A 21,105-nucleotide genomic window follows, 5' to 3' on the forward strand; every position below is an offset into this window, starting at 1 on the left:
GAAAAAGGTGAATCTTATACTCCAAAAATACGGTAAGTGTAAGCTTTAAGATTGTGTTGTGCCTTAGATTCAATTGAAGAATGATTCTTCTTAGTACATAACAGCACACATAATATATGTAACAGCTTTACAAAACAATCAGGGTCTGTAAATGACTAATACCAAGAAACAGTCAATAATCATCATCATTCAAAAAACCCTCAATCAATAGAACACAGAATGACAGCTTTTTTACCCTCATCTATTAGAACTCAATGATGTCCTCACTTTCAAATTACAAATATGTATTATTTTGTCAAAGTACAGATTCTTTGATTTCAAGCAAAGAATTATGTTGCCCATTATTTATTCCCATGTGGTCCTGGAATGGCTAGATATTTCCATCCGATTATGTTGAAATATATTCAATGGAATCTACTCTCAAAGAAATTTAGATTTAATTTGAATTAAATAAGTCTTGCATATATGAATTCTGAAACTAGTGATTTTATTGCAATTTTTAAATTAATAACGCAAAATAAAGAGATTGTATGTCTTAACAACTGTAATGTTTGACATAGGTCATAAATAATTTGTATGTTTGTTCAAGGGATAAAAACTGAGAATTTTAATTTCCTCAGGTGGTACCAAACAGGGAACCATTTAAAGGGTTGTAAAATATGCTTATCAATTTCACAGATGACCGAAAGTTTAGAGGAATAGCACACGTCTTATAGGACATGCTTGCAGTTTTAAAGGATTTTGACAACTGAAACAGATAAAAACTATTAAAATGAATTTTATTAGGGATAATGCAAACTTCTAAATTTTGATTAAAAAATCAAAGGCATTGGTTATACTGGGTAGCATTGTATGAAAAAAAGAATTTGAATGTCTTAGTATATCATAAATTGAATCTCGGTGAACAATGTGATGCACTACAAAAAGCAAAAGCATTCACAAGCCACAGCAACATAGCAATAGCAATAGCAATAGCACTTAAACATATACTGCTTCACAATGTTTATCAGCCCTCACTAAGCAGTTTACAGAGTCAGCATATTGCCCCCAACAATTTTGGGTCTTCAAAATTATCCTCATAAATGTAAGATCAAGAGAAGTTATGCTTCCACATCTACAATATTGCATCCAGCTGTGGCACTGGATATTAGGCAGATCACTGACAAAGTACATTGAGTCAGAGGACAGTCACCAAGAAGATAAGAATTCAGGAAGAAAACACTTATGGGAGAAATCAGCAAGTTTTAGGTATCTTTAGTCTGGAGAAGGCTATGAAGAAACATAACAGCTGATTTCAAATGTTTGAAGGACTGTCATTTAGAAAGTAGCACAGAATTATCCAGGGTTGCTGTAAAAGGCATGTCATGAAACAATCTCTTGCTGGAGACTAGATGGTCATCCATCCATTGGGGAAGCCCATTGTACTAGCTTCTGCACTGGACAGGATGTTTGACCAGATTGTGTCCAACGTCCCTTTCAATCCTTGAATTGTATGCTGTTAGTCAAAAAGCCTGAAAGGAAATGTATACTCACACAGTAAACCTATGTAACAATTTAAATGTAACTTTTAATCTAATGTTAACCGTATCTCGATGTATACCAACTTTTTATATGTTGTAAATAATAAGATTGCAAGCAACATACATTAAAAAGGTGACTGCAACTGCAAACTAAAAATAAATAGAATCTAATATTTTGTGTATATATATTTGTACTTGCAGTATATACATACGGGCTTGAAGATCATTTATATGATTTCCATTCTGCCAGCAGGTAATTCCTGGGGGTGGCTCTGTGGCCAGTTGCTGCAGCTCTCTCTTCAGACGTGAAGCCCTTTGCATTGCACTGCAATGACATAAACAAAAATTCTACATCGTTGTCAGTAAGAAAGGGGCGGTATGCATGCTGGTGTGCTTATGCCCCTTACAGACCTGTTAGGAATGGGGAGAGGTGGACTATAGAGAATCTAAGGTTAAAGTTTTTGAATTTTGAGGAAGAAACCAGAATCAGGTAGTGCATTCCAGGCATTGATCACTCTGTTGCTGAAGTTGTATTTTCTGCAGTCAGTTTTACATTGAGTTTCAATCTATTTAAAATTCAAATGTTTGAATTTTAATCTATTTAAAATTTGAATCTATCAATTTTTATCTATTTAAAATTTAAACATTGAGTTTGAATCCATTTAAAATGGTAAACCAAATAAACATAAGCAAAGCAACCAGAAGAGATCTACTCCATGGCTTGAAGTTTTGAAATGATGAAATGTGTGATCCTATACTTATAAACAGCATCATATTAGGTAAGTCCTTTCATTAATTAAGTATTCAAGGTTGGGGCTGGTGCCCTCCCTTTCCCTATTTCCCCAATGGCTGCCCAAGGAAATGAGGGACCAAGGAGTAACCAAGGCAGGATTACCATCCTCCCCTCACACACTTAAGACTTAGAATAACTTTATTGTCACTTTAAATGTACACTAATTAGCATAAAATAAAATGAAACTCCGTTGCATACAGTTGTTAAAAAGACACCCACCTCTAATATGAACTACATCAGGGGTAGGCGAAGTTGGCTCTTCTATGACTTGTGGACTTCAACTCCCACAATTCCTGAGCCAATCATGCTAGCTCAGGAATTCTGGGAGTTGAAGTCCAGAAGTCATAGAAGAGCCAACTTTACCTACTCCTGTATTACAAACATGACAAAATAAATAAATACCAAACTGTGCATATACTCACATATATTATATTAATTATATTATTTTATTACATTGCATTACACCCATGAAGGGCTCACAAAGGCATTCTGTCTAGCGAAGGGGGAGAAGCAATTTAATAATAATGTGAAGGTTTTAAGATACACACCGTAAACTATGTTCCTTTGCCTTCCCACCTCCCTCCGCCACGAGCCCTCTCAGGACCCGCACACTCAAGCCTTTGGTCGGAGTACCGGGATTACGATCCTGGAGAGCAAAGCTGCCTCCTACGAAGGGAAGCTGTCGGCCTCGCTCGTTTTTCGCCTCTGGAAGACGGCAGGAATCCGAAAACTGAAGAGCTCGGAAGCCAAGCTGAGGGGGAATTTCGGAAAAGCGCGCCTCAAGTACTCAACCAGCAAGAGCCAAGCTGCCTAAAGGCCTGCAATGTGACCGGGTGAAAAAAATGCCTTTCAGGGCTTGACTCTATGCTGATTGGCTATTACAAAAAATGGTTCCCGCCTCGAGATTTTAAATCAGCGGACCAGCGCTAGGAGGATCCCTATGAAGAGCTTGTCCCTTGGTTAAGGTTTCCGGGTCGGAACGGTAGGGAAGGCAGTACGAATAAATTCATATATCCTTTCCTAACTTTTACAATTATAGCTATCCTCCCGCAACCACCACTCTGTGAATTTAAACGTCTGTCTTAGTTGCTGTTATATTCACACAACGATGGTTGAATGACAGTCGGTGCCCTACTGTAAATCATTAGGAAGAAATGGTTTTGTGAGCTTATGTTTGTGGTTATCACCATAAAAGATGAGCATCAGGTACTGGCAACATTTAATTCAAGAATTTATAATATTAATTCAAGTCATTCAGTAGGGATCATGAGCTCAATCAAATAAGATATATTCTCCAAATTAGATTTTGGGACCTTGTGAAAGCACTGCCAAATATTCTATGGCTGTGTAAGTATGCACACTCACACTACTCTTATTTTTTTTTTTGCAATGAGAGACTGCATAAGTAAATAAGATTTAGTTGGTTAGATTTGTACCCTGTCTTTTCTTATACAGGATATAAATATACTTTATTTATACAGGTAGGTTATAATGAATGGAGTTTGAATTTACATTACAGTGATCCCTCGAGTATCGCAAGGGTTACGTTCCAAGACCTCTTGCAATAATCGATTTTTCGCGATATAGTGGTGCGGAAGTAAAAACACCATCTGCGCATGCGCACCCTTTTTTCAATGGCCGCGCATGCGCAGATGGTGGAGCCGGGGAGCGACTAATATTAGATAAGTGCAACTAATACTGTATTAGATAAACATCTATCTAAATAAATAAAATACAGTAAACATCTCGCCGCTTGTCCGTTTGCCCGCCGCTCGTTCGTCCGTTTGCCCGCCCGCCCGCCGCCCGCCGCTCGTCCTTTCGCCCGCCCGCCGCTCGTTCGTCGCTCGTCCTTTCGCCTGTCCGCCGCTTGTTCGTCCGTTCGCCCGCCCGCCGCTCGTTCGTCGCTTGTCCGTTCGCCCGCCGGCCGCTCGTTCGTCCGTTCACCTGCCCGGCCGGCCGCCGTTTGCCGCTCGCCTGTCCGCCGTTTGCCGCTCGCCTGTTCGCCCGCCCACCCGGCCGCCGTTTGCCGCTCGAGAGCAAGAAGGGGAGAGATAGAGAAAGAGAGAGAAGGAAAGAAAGAGGTGAGAGAGGGAGGAAGAGAGTGTGAGAGAGGAAGAAGCAAGATAGAGAAAGAGAGAGAGAAAGAAAGATGAGAAAGGAAGGAAGACAGTGAGAGAGAGGAAGAAAGAGAGAGAGAGAAGAGTGGAAGGAAGAGAGAGAGAAATGATAGAAAAAAGGGGAGTAGACAGAAAGACTGACTCCTATAATTTCTCTTTGGCTTTCACCCAATTAAGCCTTTTTAGGAGAGAAATGATAGCTGAACAAATTTGATTAATATATACTGAATTACTGACATTTTTCTGAAGAAGACCCTAAATTAAAAACCTGAGAACAATTTGAGAGGATTTATATTTGTCAAAAGTTTGGTTTTGCTCAGTTATTGGTTTTAAACTGGATAAGAATTTTGCTGTTACAAACAAGAAATCTGACTTTGAAATGGATTAATGTACTAATAATAACCATGCTGTTGGTAAGATATATAAACTATTATTTAAAATAAAAGTGGAAGATAGAATGCATAATTAAGTGGGCAAAAAATTGACTATAATATAATATTTTGTCAATGGGAGAATATGTGGCGTAAAAGTTTGAAACTTACATTGAAACAGATTTTTATAAGACAATGTATCATTAGTATTTAACTCCTGATAAATTGTCAAATATGTGCAAGGATGTGCAAAACATGGACTGGAAATATAATCAGTTTGAAGGTACTTTTTATCATATTTGATGAAAAGCTAAGAAATATTGAGCTCAGATAAGAGTATTTTCAAACTAAATGTACAACTGAAGCCAGATGTTCTTTTAGATATGATGGATAAACAGATGCAAAAAAAGCATGGAACTGTTTTTATAATAGTATAAATAGTAACGAGACTTCTTTATGTGCAGAGAAGAAAAGATTGCCAGATTCCTGCAACTAAAGAATAGATGATGAAGCTAAGCAGAACAGGCAAAGATGGTGAAATTGTTTTGATTAAACAAATACTTTGTCATTTATGTAAATCAAATATGTATGGATTTATAAAATACTTTGAAATGCAATAAAGAATGTGTCAGGATAAGCTTACTTTTAATAATTATATTTGTAATGTTTTGATTTCTATGACTACTTGGTGACTTTCTTAAAATACATTAAAGTTGTATTTCTTTTAATCTTTTACTATTACATTTCATTAATAAAAATGCATTTTGATTTTTGTTTTGATCAAACTGCAGCCAATTGCCTTATTTTTCACAGAAATATCACTTCCTTATTCTCATGGCATTGCCTTTGTGTCATCAATCTGCTGCTAAAGTACCGGTAGTCCAAAATATTAGATAATCAATGTGAAACTGGAGAAGGACAAGGATGGGTGTCAACAAGCTCAAACTCAACCCCGACAAGACGGAGTGGCTGTGGGTTTTGCCTCCCAAGGACAATTCCATCTGTCCGTCCATTACCCGGGGGGGGGGAATTATTGTCCCCCCTCGGAGAGGGTCTGCAACTTGGGCGTCCTCCTCAATCCACAGCTAACATTGGAACATCATCTTTTGGCTATGACGAGCAGGGCATTCGCACAGGTTTGCCTGGTGCACCAGTTTGTTTGTTTGTTTGTTTGTTTGTTTATTTATTTGATTTGTATGCCACCCCTCTCCGTAGACTCGGGGCGGCTAACAACAATAATGAAACAACATGTAACAAATCTAATATTTAAAATAATTTTAAAAACCCTTATTTAAAAAACCAAACATACACACAAGCAAACCATGCATAAATTGTATATGCCTAGGGGGAAGGGAATATCTCAGTTCCCCCATGCCTGATGGCAAAGGTGGGTTTTAAGGAGCTTACGAAAGGCGAGGAGGGTGGGGGCAATTCTGATCTCTGCGGGGGAGTTGGTTCCAGAGGGTCGGGGCCGCCACAGAGAAGGCTCTTCCCCTGGGTCCCGCCAAACGACATTGTTTAGTCGACGGGACCCGGAGAAGGTCAACTCAGTGGGACCTAACTGGTCGCTGGGATTCGTGCGGCAGAAGGCGGTCCCGGAGATATTCTGGTCCAATGCCATGAAGGGCTTTATAAGTCATAACCAAAAACAACGCAACCAACCGTTGCAGCTCTATTTGGACAGGGAGTCATTGCTCACAATCGCTCATGCCCTCATCACCTGGAGGTTCGACTACTGCAACACTCTCTACATGGGGCTACCTTTGAAAAGTGTTCGGAAACTTCAGATTGTGCAGAATACGGCCGCGAGAGCTATTGCAGGGTTACCTAGGTTCGCCCATGTCTCTCCAACACTCCGTGGCCTGCACTGACTGCCGATCAGTTTCCGGTCACAATTCAAAGTGTTGATAATGACCTATAAAGTCCTACATGGCATCGGACCAGAATACCTCCGAGACCGTCTTCTGCCGCATGAATCCCAACAGCGATAAGGTCCCACAGAGTTGGCCTTCTCCGGGTCCCGTTGACTAAACAATGTTGTCTGGCGGGGCCCAGGGGAAGAGCCTTCTCTGTGGCGGCCCCGGCACTTTGGAATCAACTCCCCCCAGAGATCCGAACTGCCCCCACCCTCCCTGTCTTTCGTTAATTGCTTAAGACCAACCTATATCGACAGGCATGGGGGAATTGAGACATCTCCCCCAGGCTTATATAGTTTTATGTATGATATGCTTGCGTTGTATGTTTTTAAAATAATGGGGGTTTAGATATTTTCTTTTAAATATTAGATTTGTTGATTGTACACTGTTTTATTATTGTTGTGAGCCGCCTCGAGTCTGTGGAGAGGGGTGGCATACAAATCTAATAAATTATTTTTATTATTAATTATTAATTAAATTATTCTAAAGTTGATGAAGGTGACTTGAGATGTAGTTAAGATTGGCAATCTGCTTGGTTCAAGTTGGTCTGTCAAGATTTTGAGACTGCCACCTTCAGTTACTACATTGAACATCTCTACTGCAGTGCTGTTTTGGCTGAAAGAGACCAGGACTCCATAGCTAATGCATCCACCATATTTGTGTTTTGTTTTTCTAATGGGTAGGCCAATCAATTAACCCAGAATATAGAATAATAGTGCTGGAAGAGACCTCAGAGGTCTTTTAGTCCAGTGTTTCCCAACTTTGGCAACTTGAAGATATCTGGACTTCAACTGCCAGAATTCCCCAGCCAGAATTCTGGGAGTTGAAGTCCAAATATCTTCAAGTTGCCAAGGTTGGGAAACACTGCTTTAGTCCAATCCCATGCTTGAGCAGGAAGCCCTATATCAGTGATGACGAACCTATGGCATAGGTGCCACAGGTGGCACACAGAGCCATATCTGGTGGCACGCAAGATGTTGCCCTAGCTCAGCTCCAACATGCATGTATGTGCCAGCCAGCTGATTTTTTGGCTCGCACAGAGGTTCTGGGAGGAGATTTTATTTGCTTCCAGAGAGCCTTTGGAGGGATGGGGGAAGGGCATTTTTACCCTCCCCCCTGGCTCCAGGAAACCCTTTGGAGCCTGGAGAGGTTGAAATATACTGGGCCCACCAGAAGCGCGCGCGCACACACACACACACACACACACTCTCTCTCTCTCTCTTTGTAAAAGCCTGTCAAATATTCGAACTGTGCTTTTGCCCCAGTACTAGACATACCCACTTCCTGTAACCATTCTTAGAAACATAGAAACATAGAAGTCTGACGGCAGAAAAAGACCTCATGGTCCATCTAGTCTGCCCTTATACTATTTTCTGTATTTTATCTTAGGATGGATATGTTTATCCCAGGCATGTTTAAATTCAGTTACTGTGGATTTATCTACCACGTCTGCTGGAAGTTTGTTCCAAGGATCTACTACTCTTTCAGTAAAATAATATTTTCTCATGTTGCTTTTGGTCTTTCCCCCAACTAACTTCAGATTGTGTCCCCTTGTTCTTGTGTTCACTTTCCTATTAAAAACACTTCCCTCCTGGACCTTATTTAACCCTTTAATATATTTAAATGTTTCGATCATGTCCCCCCTTTTCCTTCTGTCCTCCAGACTATACAGATTGAGTTCATTAAGTCTTTCCTGATACGTTTTATGCTTAAGACCTTCCACCATTCTTGTAGCCCATCTTTGGACCCGTTCAATTTTGTCAATATCTTTTTGTAGGTGAGGTCTCCAGAACTGAACACAGTATTCCAAATGTGGTCTCACCAGCATTCTATATAGTGGGATCATAATCTCCCTCTTCCTGCTTGTTATACCTCTAGCTATGCAGCCAAGCATCCTACTTGCTTTCCCTACCGCCTGACTGCACTGTTCACCCATTTTGAGACTGTCAGAAATCACTACCCCTAAATCCTTTTCTTTTGAAGTATTTGCCAACACAGAACTGCCAATACAATACTCAGATTGAGGATTCCTTTTCCCCAAGTGCATTATTTTACATTTGGAAACATTAAACTGCTATATCTGAAGAAGGTTTTATCCCCCTTCTTTACAGATTTGGCAATTTCTTCCTCTTTTGAGGCTTTAGCATCATATATTATCTGTTTCGCCTCCTTCTGTCTCATTTTATACACCTCCCTATCAGCTATACTTCCAGACTCTTTATACCTCCTATAGGCAGCCTTTTTTTCATTGACTATAGCCCTTACATCATTGCTAAACCATAGCGGTTTCTTCTTCCTTTTACCTTTAGTTATTTGTCTTACATACAGTCCAGTGGCTTTTAAGATGGCCTTTTTTAATACAGTCCACTCATAACTTTTAACCTCCAGCCCCCTAATCATTTTTATTGCTCTTCTCTGCACTCTTCCAGTCTCAATATCTACTTTTCCCACAACAACCCTGCGAGGTGGTCTAAGCTAAGGGAGAGTGACTGGTTCAAAGTCACCCAGCTGGATTTCATACCTAAGGGCTGTGTGTCGATGCAGAATGTACCTTTTGATAACTTTTGGCCTGCTAAAGCTAAAATGTATGTATTTAATTTTAGAATGTATATTTATTGTGTCATAATAGGCGATTTGTTCAAAAGTTAAGGATTTATTCTTCCAGTCGAATTAAAAACTATTAATAGAAATATTAATACAGTATACATATTCTTTTTTTAGGCGACAATACATTAATTCGCCAAACTGACAAAGTAGCATCAAGATCAAAACCAGACAAGAATTCTAATCCCCACCCTTTTCCCCCCCAAACACGAAGTACAGTACTGTACTCATATAAACCCGGATATCCTTCTTGCTAATTCCCAGAAGATAACCCCTCCCTCCTTCCGAATGGGACACTCCTTTATAAACGAAACTGGAAGCGATAGACGGAAGTCTACGGGGAGTGGCTGTTTAAAGCGACGGCGACAGTTTTGGGATTCCCTCGCGTCCATTAGCGGGTTTAAGAGTTGTCCCTTGGCAAAGGCGTGATTGTCGTCTCGGATCGGAGTAAGTCTTGCGGGATTTACGTAATCCTGGCGTTCCACCGTTGCGATGTCAGAGATGGCGCTGGAAACGGGAGGGAGGTCCTGCGGTTGACACCCCATCGTAGTATTGAGGGGCATTTTCTTCCCCAGCTCTCTGCTCGTGCAGGGAAATGGGCGGGGGGCGACGTCAACTATCTCGGTTGGTTACGGAGACGGGGGACTCCGCTGTCTCTAAATTGGAGGGAACCAGTTCTGGGCTTGTACCCGGCCATTGGGCTCAACTCCCAGACCGCCCCATAGTTACCCGCTGCTCCCTCGCAGGCCCTGTACTTGTAGGGGCTCTCCGCCGATTCTCGAGAAACATGGCGAAAGCCGCCCGTCTCTTTTTCCTGTAAAACTTGCCCCTTAGATAATCATTGAATGGGGAAGTGGTTGAGGGGAAAGCTGTCGCTTTTATCCTCCTGAATCCTTAGTGAGTGTTTCCCAAACTTGGCAACTTGAAGATATTTGGACTTCAATTCCCAGATGTCTGGACTACTGGGAGTTGAAGTCCAGATATCTTCAAGTTGCCAAGGTTGAGAAACACTGCGTTAGTGGGCAAAGTGCGTCAAAAGCAACGTGGTTTCAGTAGGTCTGAGGCATACTGGTGGGATAAGTAGTGTCCTAAGTAGATCTGCAGTTTAGAATGTCAGATATTTAACAACAGCAATCAGGGAAATATATACTGCTCAAAAAAATAAAGGGAACACTCAAATAACACATCCTAGATCTGAATTATTATTATTTATTAGATTTGTATGCCGCCCTTCTCTGAAGACTGGAGTGGCATACAAATGAATGAATGAATGAAATATTCTCATTGAATACTTTGTTCTGTACAAAGTATTCAATTAGAATATTTCATTCATTGTTCACTCAGTGTTCTGTACAAAGTTGAATGTGCACAGCATGTAAAATTAATAATAATAATTTATTAGATTTGTATGCCGCCCCTCTCCATGGACTGGGAGAAATTGATTGTCAATCAGTGCTGCTTCCTAAGTGGACAGTTTGATTTACTTGGAGTTATATTGTGTTGTTTAAGTGTTCCCTATATTTTTTTTGAGCAGTGTATACAAATTATAAATGGGTTGTTGAAAAGAAGAAGCTTGGGATCATTTGGAGCAGGTACTTGTAGTAAAAGGCTGAATTTTTCATCTGAAGTAAAATGTTTAGGTCTAAAATTGGTTTCATTATATTTATTTATTTGGTTGGTTGGCTGGTTAGATTTCTACGCCGCCCTTCTCTGCAGACTCAGGGCGGCTTACATAAAAGAGAATAAAATACAGTACAGTACAAAATATAGCAAGAGAAACCTAAACCTAAAACTGATATCAAAACCCCAAAGTTATAAAAACCAGGCATTCACATTCAAACTACAATCATGCAATCATATCCTCGACCTGAGCAAGATGTTAAGATCAAAGAATGAAGGAAGACAGTGAAAATAATACTCTAAATTTGAAAGTACAGTAATCCCTCGCTACTTCGCGGTTCATCTTTCGCGGATTCGCTACTTCACGGGTTTTCAAAGGGGGCTTAAACCCATTAAATCCATTGAAAATTTTAAATCCATTAAAATTCATAAAATTCTTCTACAGTACTACTGTACTCTATTAAAGAAACTGGTACGATATCACATGTAGTTCCACCTTAGAAACATTATAGAATGACTGTTTAATGCAAAGGGTGGGTTTTAAAAGTCCAAATACTCATTAAATACATTAAAAAAATATCTTTCCTCTACTTCATGGAAATACGTTTTTCACGGTTGGTCTTGGAACGCATCCCCAGCGGGGGGAAAAGGGACCACTGTATTTCTATTATGCTGGAGGCAAATAGCTCTAGACTTTCTGTTGTAACTATGTAACACTTACTTTCTATGTAAGTAGTCAATAAAAGGCTGTTGATGATACTCTAATATCATTTAGAGTAGAATAATATTGATTATACTCACAAAAGCAAAATATTTGTTTGAAACATAATAGCTTATTATAAGAGTAATGGATTATATATATTTTTCTCTTTAAGTATTACAGATTGTGTATATCAACTGTGTATATCCTGGATTGGATCCTGGGTTGGACTGAAAAAAATTTGAAATTGCTTCCAGCTTCTAAACTTGAAGCCTCTGGTTCAGTCTGCACTCCTGTGTCCTGCTGTTAAAGAAATTTTTTCACTGTTCATGATTATGTGAAGACTTCATTTGCAAGTACCAGTGCACCTGCTGCTGCTAAAACCTCTAAATTAAAGACCATTGCTCCCAAGTATTTAATTGTATTGAAGCCCTTACAGAACAAGTTAATGCAATTGTTGTAATACAAAATCCAATTACATTTCTGGCATTCAGAGTAGTTGTTCAGCTGATAGGCCATCCTTGCAGAAATCTTTTGCTCCAACACAAGCATAACAGTTGTGAAAATAGAAAATACTCTATCTTCCATGAAACCACCAATGTTATCTTCTGGCCACCACCTTCAATTACCTGCTCATGCTAAAATTAAAACTCTTCCAGTTTCTGTTAAGCCACCTGTAATTCAGGACAAAATCCTGGCTACAGCTGCAGCCTCAAATACTTCAGGGACAGGTGAAAATATCAGTGCACCAAGTTTTGTATCACCAGTAAATACAATGAAAATGTCTGCTTCTGAATCTTTGGAAACAAAATCAGTGGGAGAAGTATCCAGTTCTTTAATAGGGGCAACATCACAGGAGTTTATCAATAACTCTGCTAAAGTATCAACCTCTAGTATTATGGAAAATAAGAGGATTCCTATCAAATGGGTTGTTTATGAAAATCCAGAGTCATCAACATTATACATTGTCCCTGTAAAATCATCTAAAGAGGTGGCATCTAAGCTGTTAAAAACATTGGCAAACATGAAAAATACCAAAAACAATTCTACCAGTATTTTGCCTGTTTGTTCTAGCAGCAATAATGCAAAAATGCCTTCTGCTTTATCACATGACAATCCTCAAATAAGCAGCATCACCCAACATGAAACAGTGTCCTCAGGGAGTTCTTCTTCCATTGGGATAAATGTTGCTCACAAATATGTTGCAAAAGGAAGCACATATGATAGTTCAGGTAAAGATCTTTCTTCTAAAACAGCTACTGATCCTACATCACCACCTGTGGTACATCATGCAGCCAAAGAGGAAGAACAACAGGTAAATTCATATCAAATTATATTTGTATTGGATATTTATACCATTGGGATCGTGTTCATAGCTGCTAATATGATTAGTGGAAATGGAAATGCACATATTTCTTTGGTAGCAACCTCTTTCTTGAGAAATAATCTGCTGGTGGACATTGGCATGGGTTTCTTCCATTTTTTTTAATAGCTTCACAATTTTAGATCATCAGGTGATCTTTTTGATAAATAGATGCTTATATTTTGTAAGATGTTTTTTTATATTCAGTATTCACACATTTGCACATTTATTATTCTGTAAATTACTTTAAGGAATAAAATGATTGAAATGAGTAATGTTTACTATTTTAGGCCAAAATTACTTCAGGAATGCCAATTGGGATGAAGCATATCCAAGAACAACAGAAAAAACATCTTCAGTTGAGAAAAAAAATTGGTCTCTCTAAAGAAGAAAGAGTTTATCTTAGGAGAGTTCCATCTAAAAATTCAGAAGCATCTGTATTTTACAACAGTGTACAAATGAATGACATTGATAATTTGATGTCTACACCTATGAAATGTGAATCTGAAAAAGAAGGAATGGTATGTAGAGTATTACATTTATTATTAATATTCTTTAATACTTATCCCTAACAATAACTATTATGAATAATAACGTGTCATTGTCTGGATTATTGTGATATCCTTAAATATTTATGGATTCATTTTATTACAAAATATGTTTTTCAAGAAATGTATGGAAGTATTAAAGTAACATCAAAGTATATGCCCTATTTTTATAGCTTTTGAAAGCCTAAAGCGGTAATGGCAGTAAATCTAAACTAGTGGACTTGTTGAAGTTGCATATTGTTTTTGGAAGGGTGTTTCAGAAGATTTTGAATTCAATAGAAAAAAACTTTTCCCAGTATGTCTCCTTTTGACACCTTTCTAAAATTGGACTTTCTAACTTAGAACATCTTCAAAGTAGAAGAAAAATTGGGTTTCTAACCATGAGAACAAAAAGGGAAATATCCTTGGGACATTGACTGCAAGACATTGAGTTTCATTCAGAATAGTTATAGAGTAGGATGCTTAATTTATAGTGTCATAAAAGTATACTACTATTTTTATTTATTTACAGATAATTGGGGGACAAGAAGAAAAGATGAATATAAAGAGAAAGACAAATGCAACACCAATTTTAGAAAATCCAAAGAGAAAAAATGTTACAACAATGCAGAATTCTGAGTGTAACAGCTCTTATTCAGAAATGGAAAATTTGAATAATTCTTGCACACAGAATTTACCTGAACAAGAGGTTTCCACTAGTTTTCTTCAAGGTCGTCATAACGTCTCAAATCCTTGGGTTTCTAATAGCTCTGAAGAGAATAGAGTTTTGAACTCTACTTCAAATTGCCATGAAAATGAAACGGCTCTCAGTGAAAGTTCTTTCAAAAAGGATATTTTTCCTTTCAGCCCCCCAGACTTGGATGAAACAATAAAAGAGGAGAAAATAATAAAGCTTAAACGATTGCTGAGGGAACGAGACGCAGCCTTGGAAGCAACTCGAGAAAAAATGCATCAGTGTTAACAGAGATAATTTGCAAGTTGCTGAAATGTTACCTAGTGCTGTTCATTTAACCTATAATAAATGTAATTTTTCTAATGTTTACATGGCATTAGTAGGTACAAGTATGAATGAATGGACTCTAGTTGCAAGAGAAATAATATGCAAAAATCTAGAATCTTATTGACAATAATATAACTTGTTCAGCAATTTAATTATTTATAATTTTTATAGTAAATGCAATTTATAGTCATGCTGATCTCCAGACTGATTTCACAAATAGATAGAATTCTTTAGTTGCAAATGTTTCTAAAGCATAGAATTAGCTCAATACTGACAGAAATGTGCTAGCTTAGATTTTATTTAGAATACTCAGTGATTAGAGGAGGGCATGGCCAAATGTCACGGCAAGACAGGTGTTCCCTGTCCTCCACTGGGGAATCTCAATATCCCCACCACTAGGAGGTCAGGGCTCAATCAGAATCAGAACAGAACCGCCCTGTAGGGGAGAGGTGCCTGTCAGCAAGCTGGGAGGTGGGGTGGCAAACCCCCAGGGAGCCAACAAAATCTTCTCGGCCTATGGCAATGGAAAACTACATTGTTGTCCTAGCTGCGGATGGCTGGATTGATTGTGGAAGATTGAAGTCACCTGGGAAGGAAGATATAAGAGGGTGCTGGAGAGTGAGAAGAAGGTAGTAAACAGAAGCTGATGAGTGTTTTTTTCACCGATGAAAGCCCAAAACAGATTATTTTTAAAAATTAAAGGTGAACAAAAGGAGAAGAAACTTAAAATGCAACTATCTAGCCAACAGAGGACCATGGAGAAATTGGAAAAAAAAGGGTGAAATTGAACTGATGCCTAACCGTTGAGGATTCGGAACTTTATTATTGAAGTGTTCATTCAACAGTCTGGCAAAGGTTTTTTTTCAATGAAAATTATTTTGTTGATAGAACTTATTAAAAATACAGATGAGTACTACGGAATCAAAAGTAGATTTGGAAGCGTGGGTGCCATTTACAGACTGGAAGAATAATTGCAATGGTAGTAAATTTAATGGATGTTTATACAGCTGTTGACCTTCAGCAGTGAAACTATTTTAATATCAGAAGTACTGTGTAAGGAGTAATATGTTATTCTACTGAAAGACAACTTGGATCTGCCTGAATTAGAGTGAACTTTGAAGAAACTTTAACATTGAAAAGAATAAGAGATTGGGACTGTAAAGGTATAGACTGAGACACCAAAAAGGCTGTGGAAGCAGATACCTGTTAACAGCTGGATTTTGTAACATTAATTACTCTTGAGATTGATAACATTGAGATAAACAATTGTGAAGAATTGGTGGTATTTTTAAAAGACTTTCATGAGGATATAAAGACACAAAAGATGCCTTATAGGATTTAAAGATACTTTTTTAGTCTGACAATTGGAAAGAAAAGAAAAAAAGAATTAAAGGATAATAATGACTTTAAGGATAAACTAAAGGTTAATAACATTTGTAAGGATGAAAATAAAGAAGACAAGGAAGAAAAGAATGAAAACTAGTGATAAAAAAGACATTGCAAATGGACAATTTGACGACATTGTAATTCATGATGATTTTACTGTGCTTTGCAGTAATCAAAAGAGAATTGGGAGAAAATATTGGAACTAATTGAAACAATTAAAAAAAGAAAGGTAATGTAGAAGAGAGAAGGAAACGATTAAAGGTGGAATTGGGCAGCTACTATTTAAGAGGAGAGAAAAAGCTTGAAGGAAAAGAAGATGGTATAAATGTAAAAAGAAGGAAAAAAAGTTAAAAGTAGGATGGAAACATGAAAATGGATGATTTAATAAAGAAAATAAATAGATTTCTTTATCTGTTACTTCTCAGTATTATGCTATATTATATTGTTATAATTATTATGAATAGTGAATAAGATTTAATTGACAGAAGGTTTGGATGTACTAAATTAAGTTATAAATTAACTAGTGGAAGAAAGTATAATCTTAAGATATCACTGCTGTCTTATGTTGGTTATGTGAATAACTCATGAACTTGATATAACTTAAGGAAAGATTTCTGAAGAGTAAAGATGCTAGCGAATCAACAATAAGATGACCATTAGTATATTTTTTTCTTTCCTTTTTTCATATATATATATATATATAATGGATGATTTTATATATATATAACATAAGTCCAATAAATGAATGAATGAATGAATGAATGAATAACATTGCCATAATTATTAATAGTGAAGAAGATTTAATTGAACGATAAGAGATTGAATTTAGGAGGCATAAGCTTGCATTAGATAAATAATATGATTATGGAATTTAAAAAATAATTGTTTATTCAATCTCATATCTTATAGCAGATAGATGTATTTCTTTTAAGGGAATTTATAATATAATTATTGGAAGTAAGTACAAATTGTAGTTAATGTGTTCACATACAAAGTATTCCTGATACAGGATCTGAATAATCTATAAATGTGAGTAAACCTCAATGTAAGAACTACAATGATACTGATGCAAAATAAGATACAAGGAAATAATACCACTGTTAATATGAGACCACAGGATAAATTGATAGTTACATTTTGATTTTTTTTAATTCGGCGTTTAGAAATGGTGGGGGAGGGGAAGCAAAATATGAACTAAGATATTAAAGGAGAGGAAGTAATAACATCTAAAACCAAGAAACTTTAAGACCTAAAACTAATTAGCTTGAAAGCTATAGCAACTAATCTGGAACAAAAATTGAATTGTTTGAGGGTAGACCCAGGAGACAAAACTAGATAAAAGGAGGCAGCACGAGTTAAAACACATATACCAAAAGTTAAGATTTAAATATAATAAGAGATTTAGAAATAAGAGGGATGAAATTCATTTTGTCACATTTATAAATCCTTTATTATTTATTTATTGCATTCATATGCCGCTCGCTCCAAAGGGACTGAGCAGCCAACAACAGGTATGTAAATGACTAATCCCAAGCAATAGTCAGTCAATTGATAATCATCATCATTCAAAAAACCCTCAATCAATAGAACACAGAATGGCAGCTTTTTTACCTGCATCTATTAAAACTCTATGATGTCCTCACTTTCAAATTACAAATATTTATTATTTTCAAAAGTACAGATTCTTTGATTTGAACCAAAGAATTATTTTGCCCAATATTTATTCCCATTTGGTCCTAGAATTGCTAGATATTTCCATCCTATGATGTTGAAATATATTCAGTGGAATTTGCTCTCAAAGAAATTTAGGTTTAATTTGAATTAAATAAGTCTTGCATATATGAATACTGAAACCAGAGATTTTATTGCAATTTTTAAATTAATAACACAAAGAGATTGAATGTCTTATTACAACTGCAATGTTTGACAGGTTATATGAGGCCCTATTTTTTGCACTGTAATTTGCTAAATATGTACATTTTTCAAGGGATACACATTAAGAATTTTAATTATCGCAGGTGGTAACAAACAGGCAACAAGCATTTAAGGGGTTGTAAAATATGTTTATCAATTTCACAGATGACTAAAAGATTAGAGAAATAGCACATGTCCTATAGGACATGATTGCAGTTTAAAAGGATTTTGACAGCTGAAACATAAACACTATTATGATTAATTTCATTAGAGATAATGCAAAGTTCTACATTTAGATTTAAAAAATCAAAGGCATCAGTTATAGGGGGCAGCATTGTATAAAAATATAATTCGAATGTGAATCACAAATTGAACCTCAGCGAACAATGTGATGCACTACAAAAAAGCAAAGGTATTCCATAAGGAATACACTTTCATGAGTTGCAGTTCACTAATTCAGTAGTTGCATCTCACAAAAGCTTAAGAATCCTAAAATAAAATGCATTAGTCTTGAAAAATATTATCAGGATCTTTCTGATTTTTAGTTGCTATTGACTAACCTAACTCCCAACTGCAACTTCATGAATCTTGGAATAATCCTTAGTAATAGAGTATAAGTAGATTACGGTATTTAAAGAGAGACACAGGATGTACAGAACAATTAGAATATTTTTATCTGAAAATACTAATCGACTTCATAATAAATCTATTCTTGGATAAATTATCAAAATAATTTCTACTGATTAGCATCAACCATACTAAGTTCACCCTCTTAACTGGCCTTGAATAGGACACAGAAAAGTGGATGTTTCAGATGTGAAACTGGCGCCTTTCCTCCTGCCCAGTCTCTTTTGTTACGTAGGTGAATTATTAAAACGGTAAAGCAAATAAACATAAGTGAAACAAACAGAAAATGCCTACTCCATGGCTTTGAAGTTTGGAAATGATGAAGCTTGTAATCCTATACTGTACTTATCAACAGCATATTAGGGAAGTTCTTTCATTGATTCAATGGTGGATGCCCTCCCTTTTCCTGTTTCCCCAGTGTCTGCCTAAGGAAATGAGGGATCAGGAGTGTTAACTGTTACCCCAAGGAGTAACGAGATTACCATCCTCCCCTCACACACTTATACTTAGAATAACTGTATTGTCACTGTAAATGTATACTAATTAGTATACATTAAAATGAAACGTCGTTGCATACAGCTCTCAAAAAGACACCACTTCAATATATACTAAACATGACAAAATAAATAAATACCACATTATGCATATATTCATATATATTATATTATATTATAATTATATTATTTAATTACATTACACGCACGAAGGGCTCACGAAGGCATTCTGTCTAGCAGCAATTTAATAATAACGTGAAGGTTTTAAGATACACACCGTAAATTATAGTAGTTTTCCTTGCCACCTTGCTCCGCCACGAGCCCTCTCAGAACCCGCACACTCTCAAGCCTTCGGTCGGACCACCGGGACTACTTTCTGGAGAGCAAAGCTGCCTCCTTCGAAGGGAAGCGGTCGACCTCGCTCGTTTTTCGGCTCTGGAAGACGGCAGGAATCCGAAGAGTTCGGAAGCCAAGCTGAGGGGAAACTTCGGAAAAGCGCGCCACAAGTTCTCAACCAGCAAGAGCACCAAGCTGTCTAACGGCCTGCAATGTGACCGGGTGAAAAAAATGCCTTTCAAGGCCTAACTCTGCCGATTGGCTATTGCCAAATATGGTTCCCGCCTCAAAAATTTAAATCAGCGGACCCGCGCTAGGAGGATCCCTACGAGGAACTTGTCACTACCGTAGATTAAAGTTTCCGGGTCGGAGCTGTAGGAAAGGCAGTAGTCCACATGTCATAGAAATCCTCATGCCACCTCTCTCTATCGTTATGCGCACAACATGGTTGAATGACAATTGGCGTTCTATTGTAATAGAATAGAATAACAGAGTTAGAAGGGACCCTGGAGGTCTTCTACTCCAATCCCCTGCTTAGGCAGGAAATCCTACACTGCTTCAGACAAATGGTTACCCAACATCTTCTTAAAATCTTTCAGTGTTGGACCATTCACAACTCTTGAGGCAAGCTGTTCCACTGATTAATTTTTATGTCAGAGAAATTTCTCCTTAATTCTAAGTTGCTTCTCCTTGATTAGTTTCCACCCATTCCTCCTTGTTCACCAGGAAGAAATGGTTTTGTGAGCTTACATTTGTGTTTTTCACAATCATTAATATTTAACACCTGATAAATTGTCAAATATGTATAAGGATGTGCAAAACATGGGCTGGAAGTATAATCAATGGGAAGGTACTTTTTATCATATTTGATGGAAAGCTAAGAAATGTTAGGGTCAGATAAGAGTATTTTCAAACTAAATGTAGAACTGAAACCAGATGTTATTTTATAATTGATGGATGCAAAAAAGCATGGAACTCTGGGACGCTGGCAGGAGGCGGTCCCGAAGATAGTCTGGCCCTAGGCCATGTAGGGTTTTACAGGTGGCAATTTCTTGTCTTGGCTTTTGGTGTTTTGGAGAAGTTTGACACACACACACATACATACACACACAGGATCCCCTCAAATATTGGAACTGTGTTTTTGTCCCAGTGCTTATCATTAGACTAGACATATCCGCTTCCTGTAACCATTCTTCATACATTTTAACCTACAGCCCCCTAAGCATTTTTGTTCCTCTTCTCTGCACTCTTTCCAAAGTTTCAATATCTATTTTCCCCACAACAACCCTGTAAGATGGGTTGGGCTAAGAGAGAGTGACTGGTTCAAAGACACCCAGCTGGATTTCATACCTAAGGGCTGTGTGTACACTGTGTGTACATTCTGACTTTTGATCTAGTAATGCTGAAATTGTGTATTCAATTTTAGAATGTATATTTAATTCCTACTTTGACATAATATCTATTTTGTCCAAAAGAATTTGTGTTTTCAGTCAAATTAAAAAGTATTATAGAAATGTATAAGTAATTAGAGACATAGAAACATAGAAGATTGATGGCAGAAAAAGATCTCATGGTCCATCTAGTCTGCCCTTATATGTCTTGTATTATCTTAGGATGGATATAGGTTTATCCCAGGCATGTTTAAATTCAGTTACTGTGGATTTACCAACCACGTCTGGAAGTTTGTTCCAAGCATCTACCACTCTTTCCATAAAATAATATTTTCTCACGTTGCTTCTGATCTTTTCCTCAACCTCAGATTATGCCCTCCTTGTTCTTGTGTTCACTTTCCTATT

The 21,105-nt window shown here is 37.4% G+C and overlaps 1 protein-coding gene and 1 pseudogene across 4 annotated transcripts in view; one reads left to right on the forward strand and one right to left on the reverse strand.

The window, feature by feature from the left end:
- The window catches only part of UBE2T (ubiquitin conjugating enzyme E2 T), a 31,824-nt gene extending 12,205 nt beyond the window's left edge, over window positions 1-19,619 (reverse strand). Inside the window, exons 1-2 of one of the 4 annotated variants that reach the window (XM_070745739.1) lie at window positions 19,251-19,619; window positions 1,733-1,845 (exon numbers count right to left, since the gene is read on the reverse strand). In XM_070745739.1, the coding sequence (XP_070601840.1) occupies window positions 1,733-1,841 (109 nt within the window). In that variant the 5' untranslated portion in view covers window positions 1,842-1,845; window positions 19,251-19,619. Of the gene's footprint in view, window positions 1-1,732; window positions 1,846-2,861; window positions 3,196-19,250 lie in introns of those variants that run through there. The other 3 variants (XM_070745738.1, XM_070745741.1, XM_070745740.1) reach the window with 3 other exon arrangements.
- On the forward strand, window positions 11,214-16,013 carry LOC139165331 (ligand-dependent nuclear receptor-interacting factor 1-like; annotated as a pseudogene).
- Window positions 19,620-21,105: the final 1,486 nt, after the last annotated feature.

This window comes from Erythrolamprus reginae, chromosome 3, assembly GCF_031021105.1.
Source record: "Erythrolamprus reginae isolate rEryReg1 chromosome 3, rEryReg1.hap1, whole genome shotgun sequence".
Lineage (NCBI taxonomy): Eukaryota > Metazoa > Chordata > Lepidosauria > Squamata > Dipsadidae > Erythrolamprus > Erythrolamprus reginae.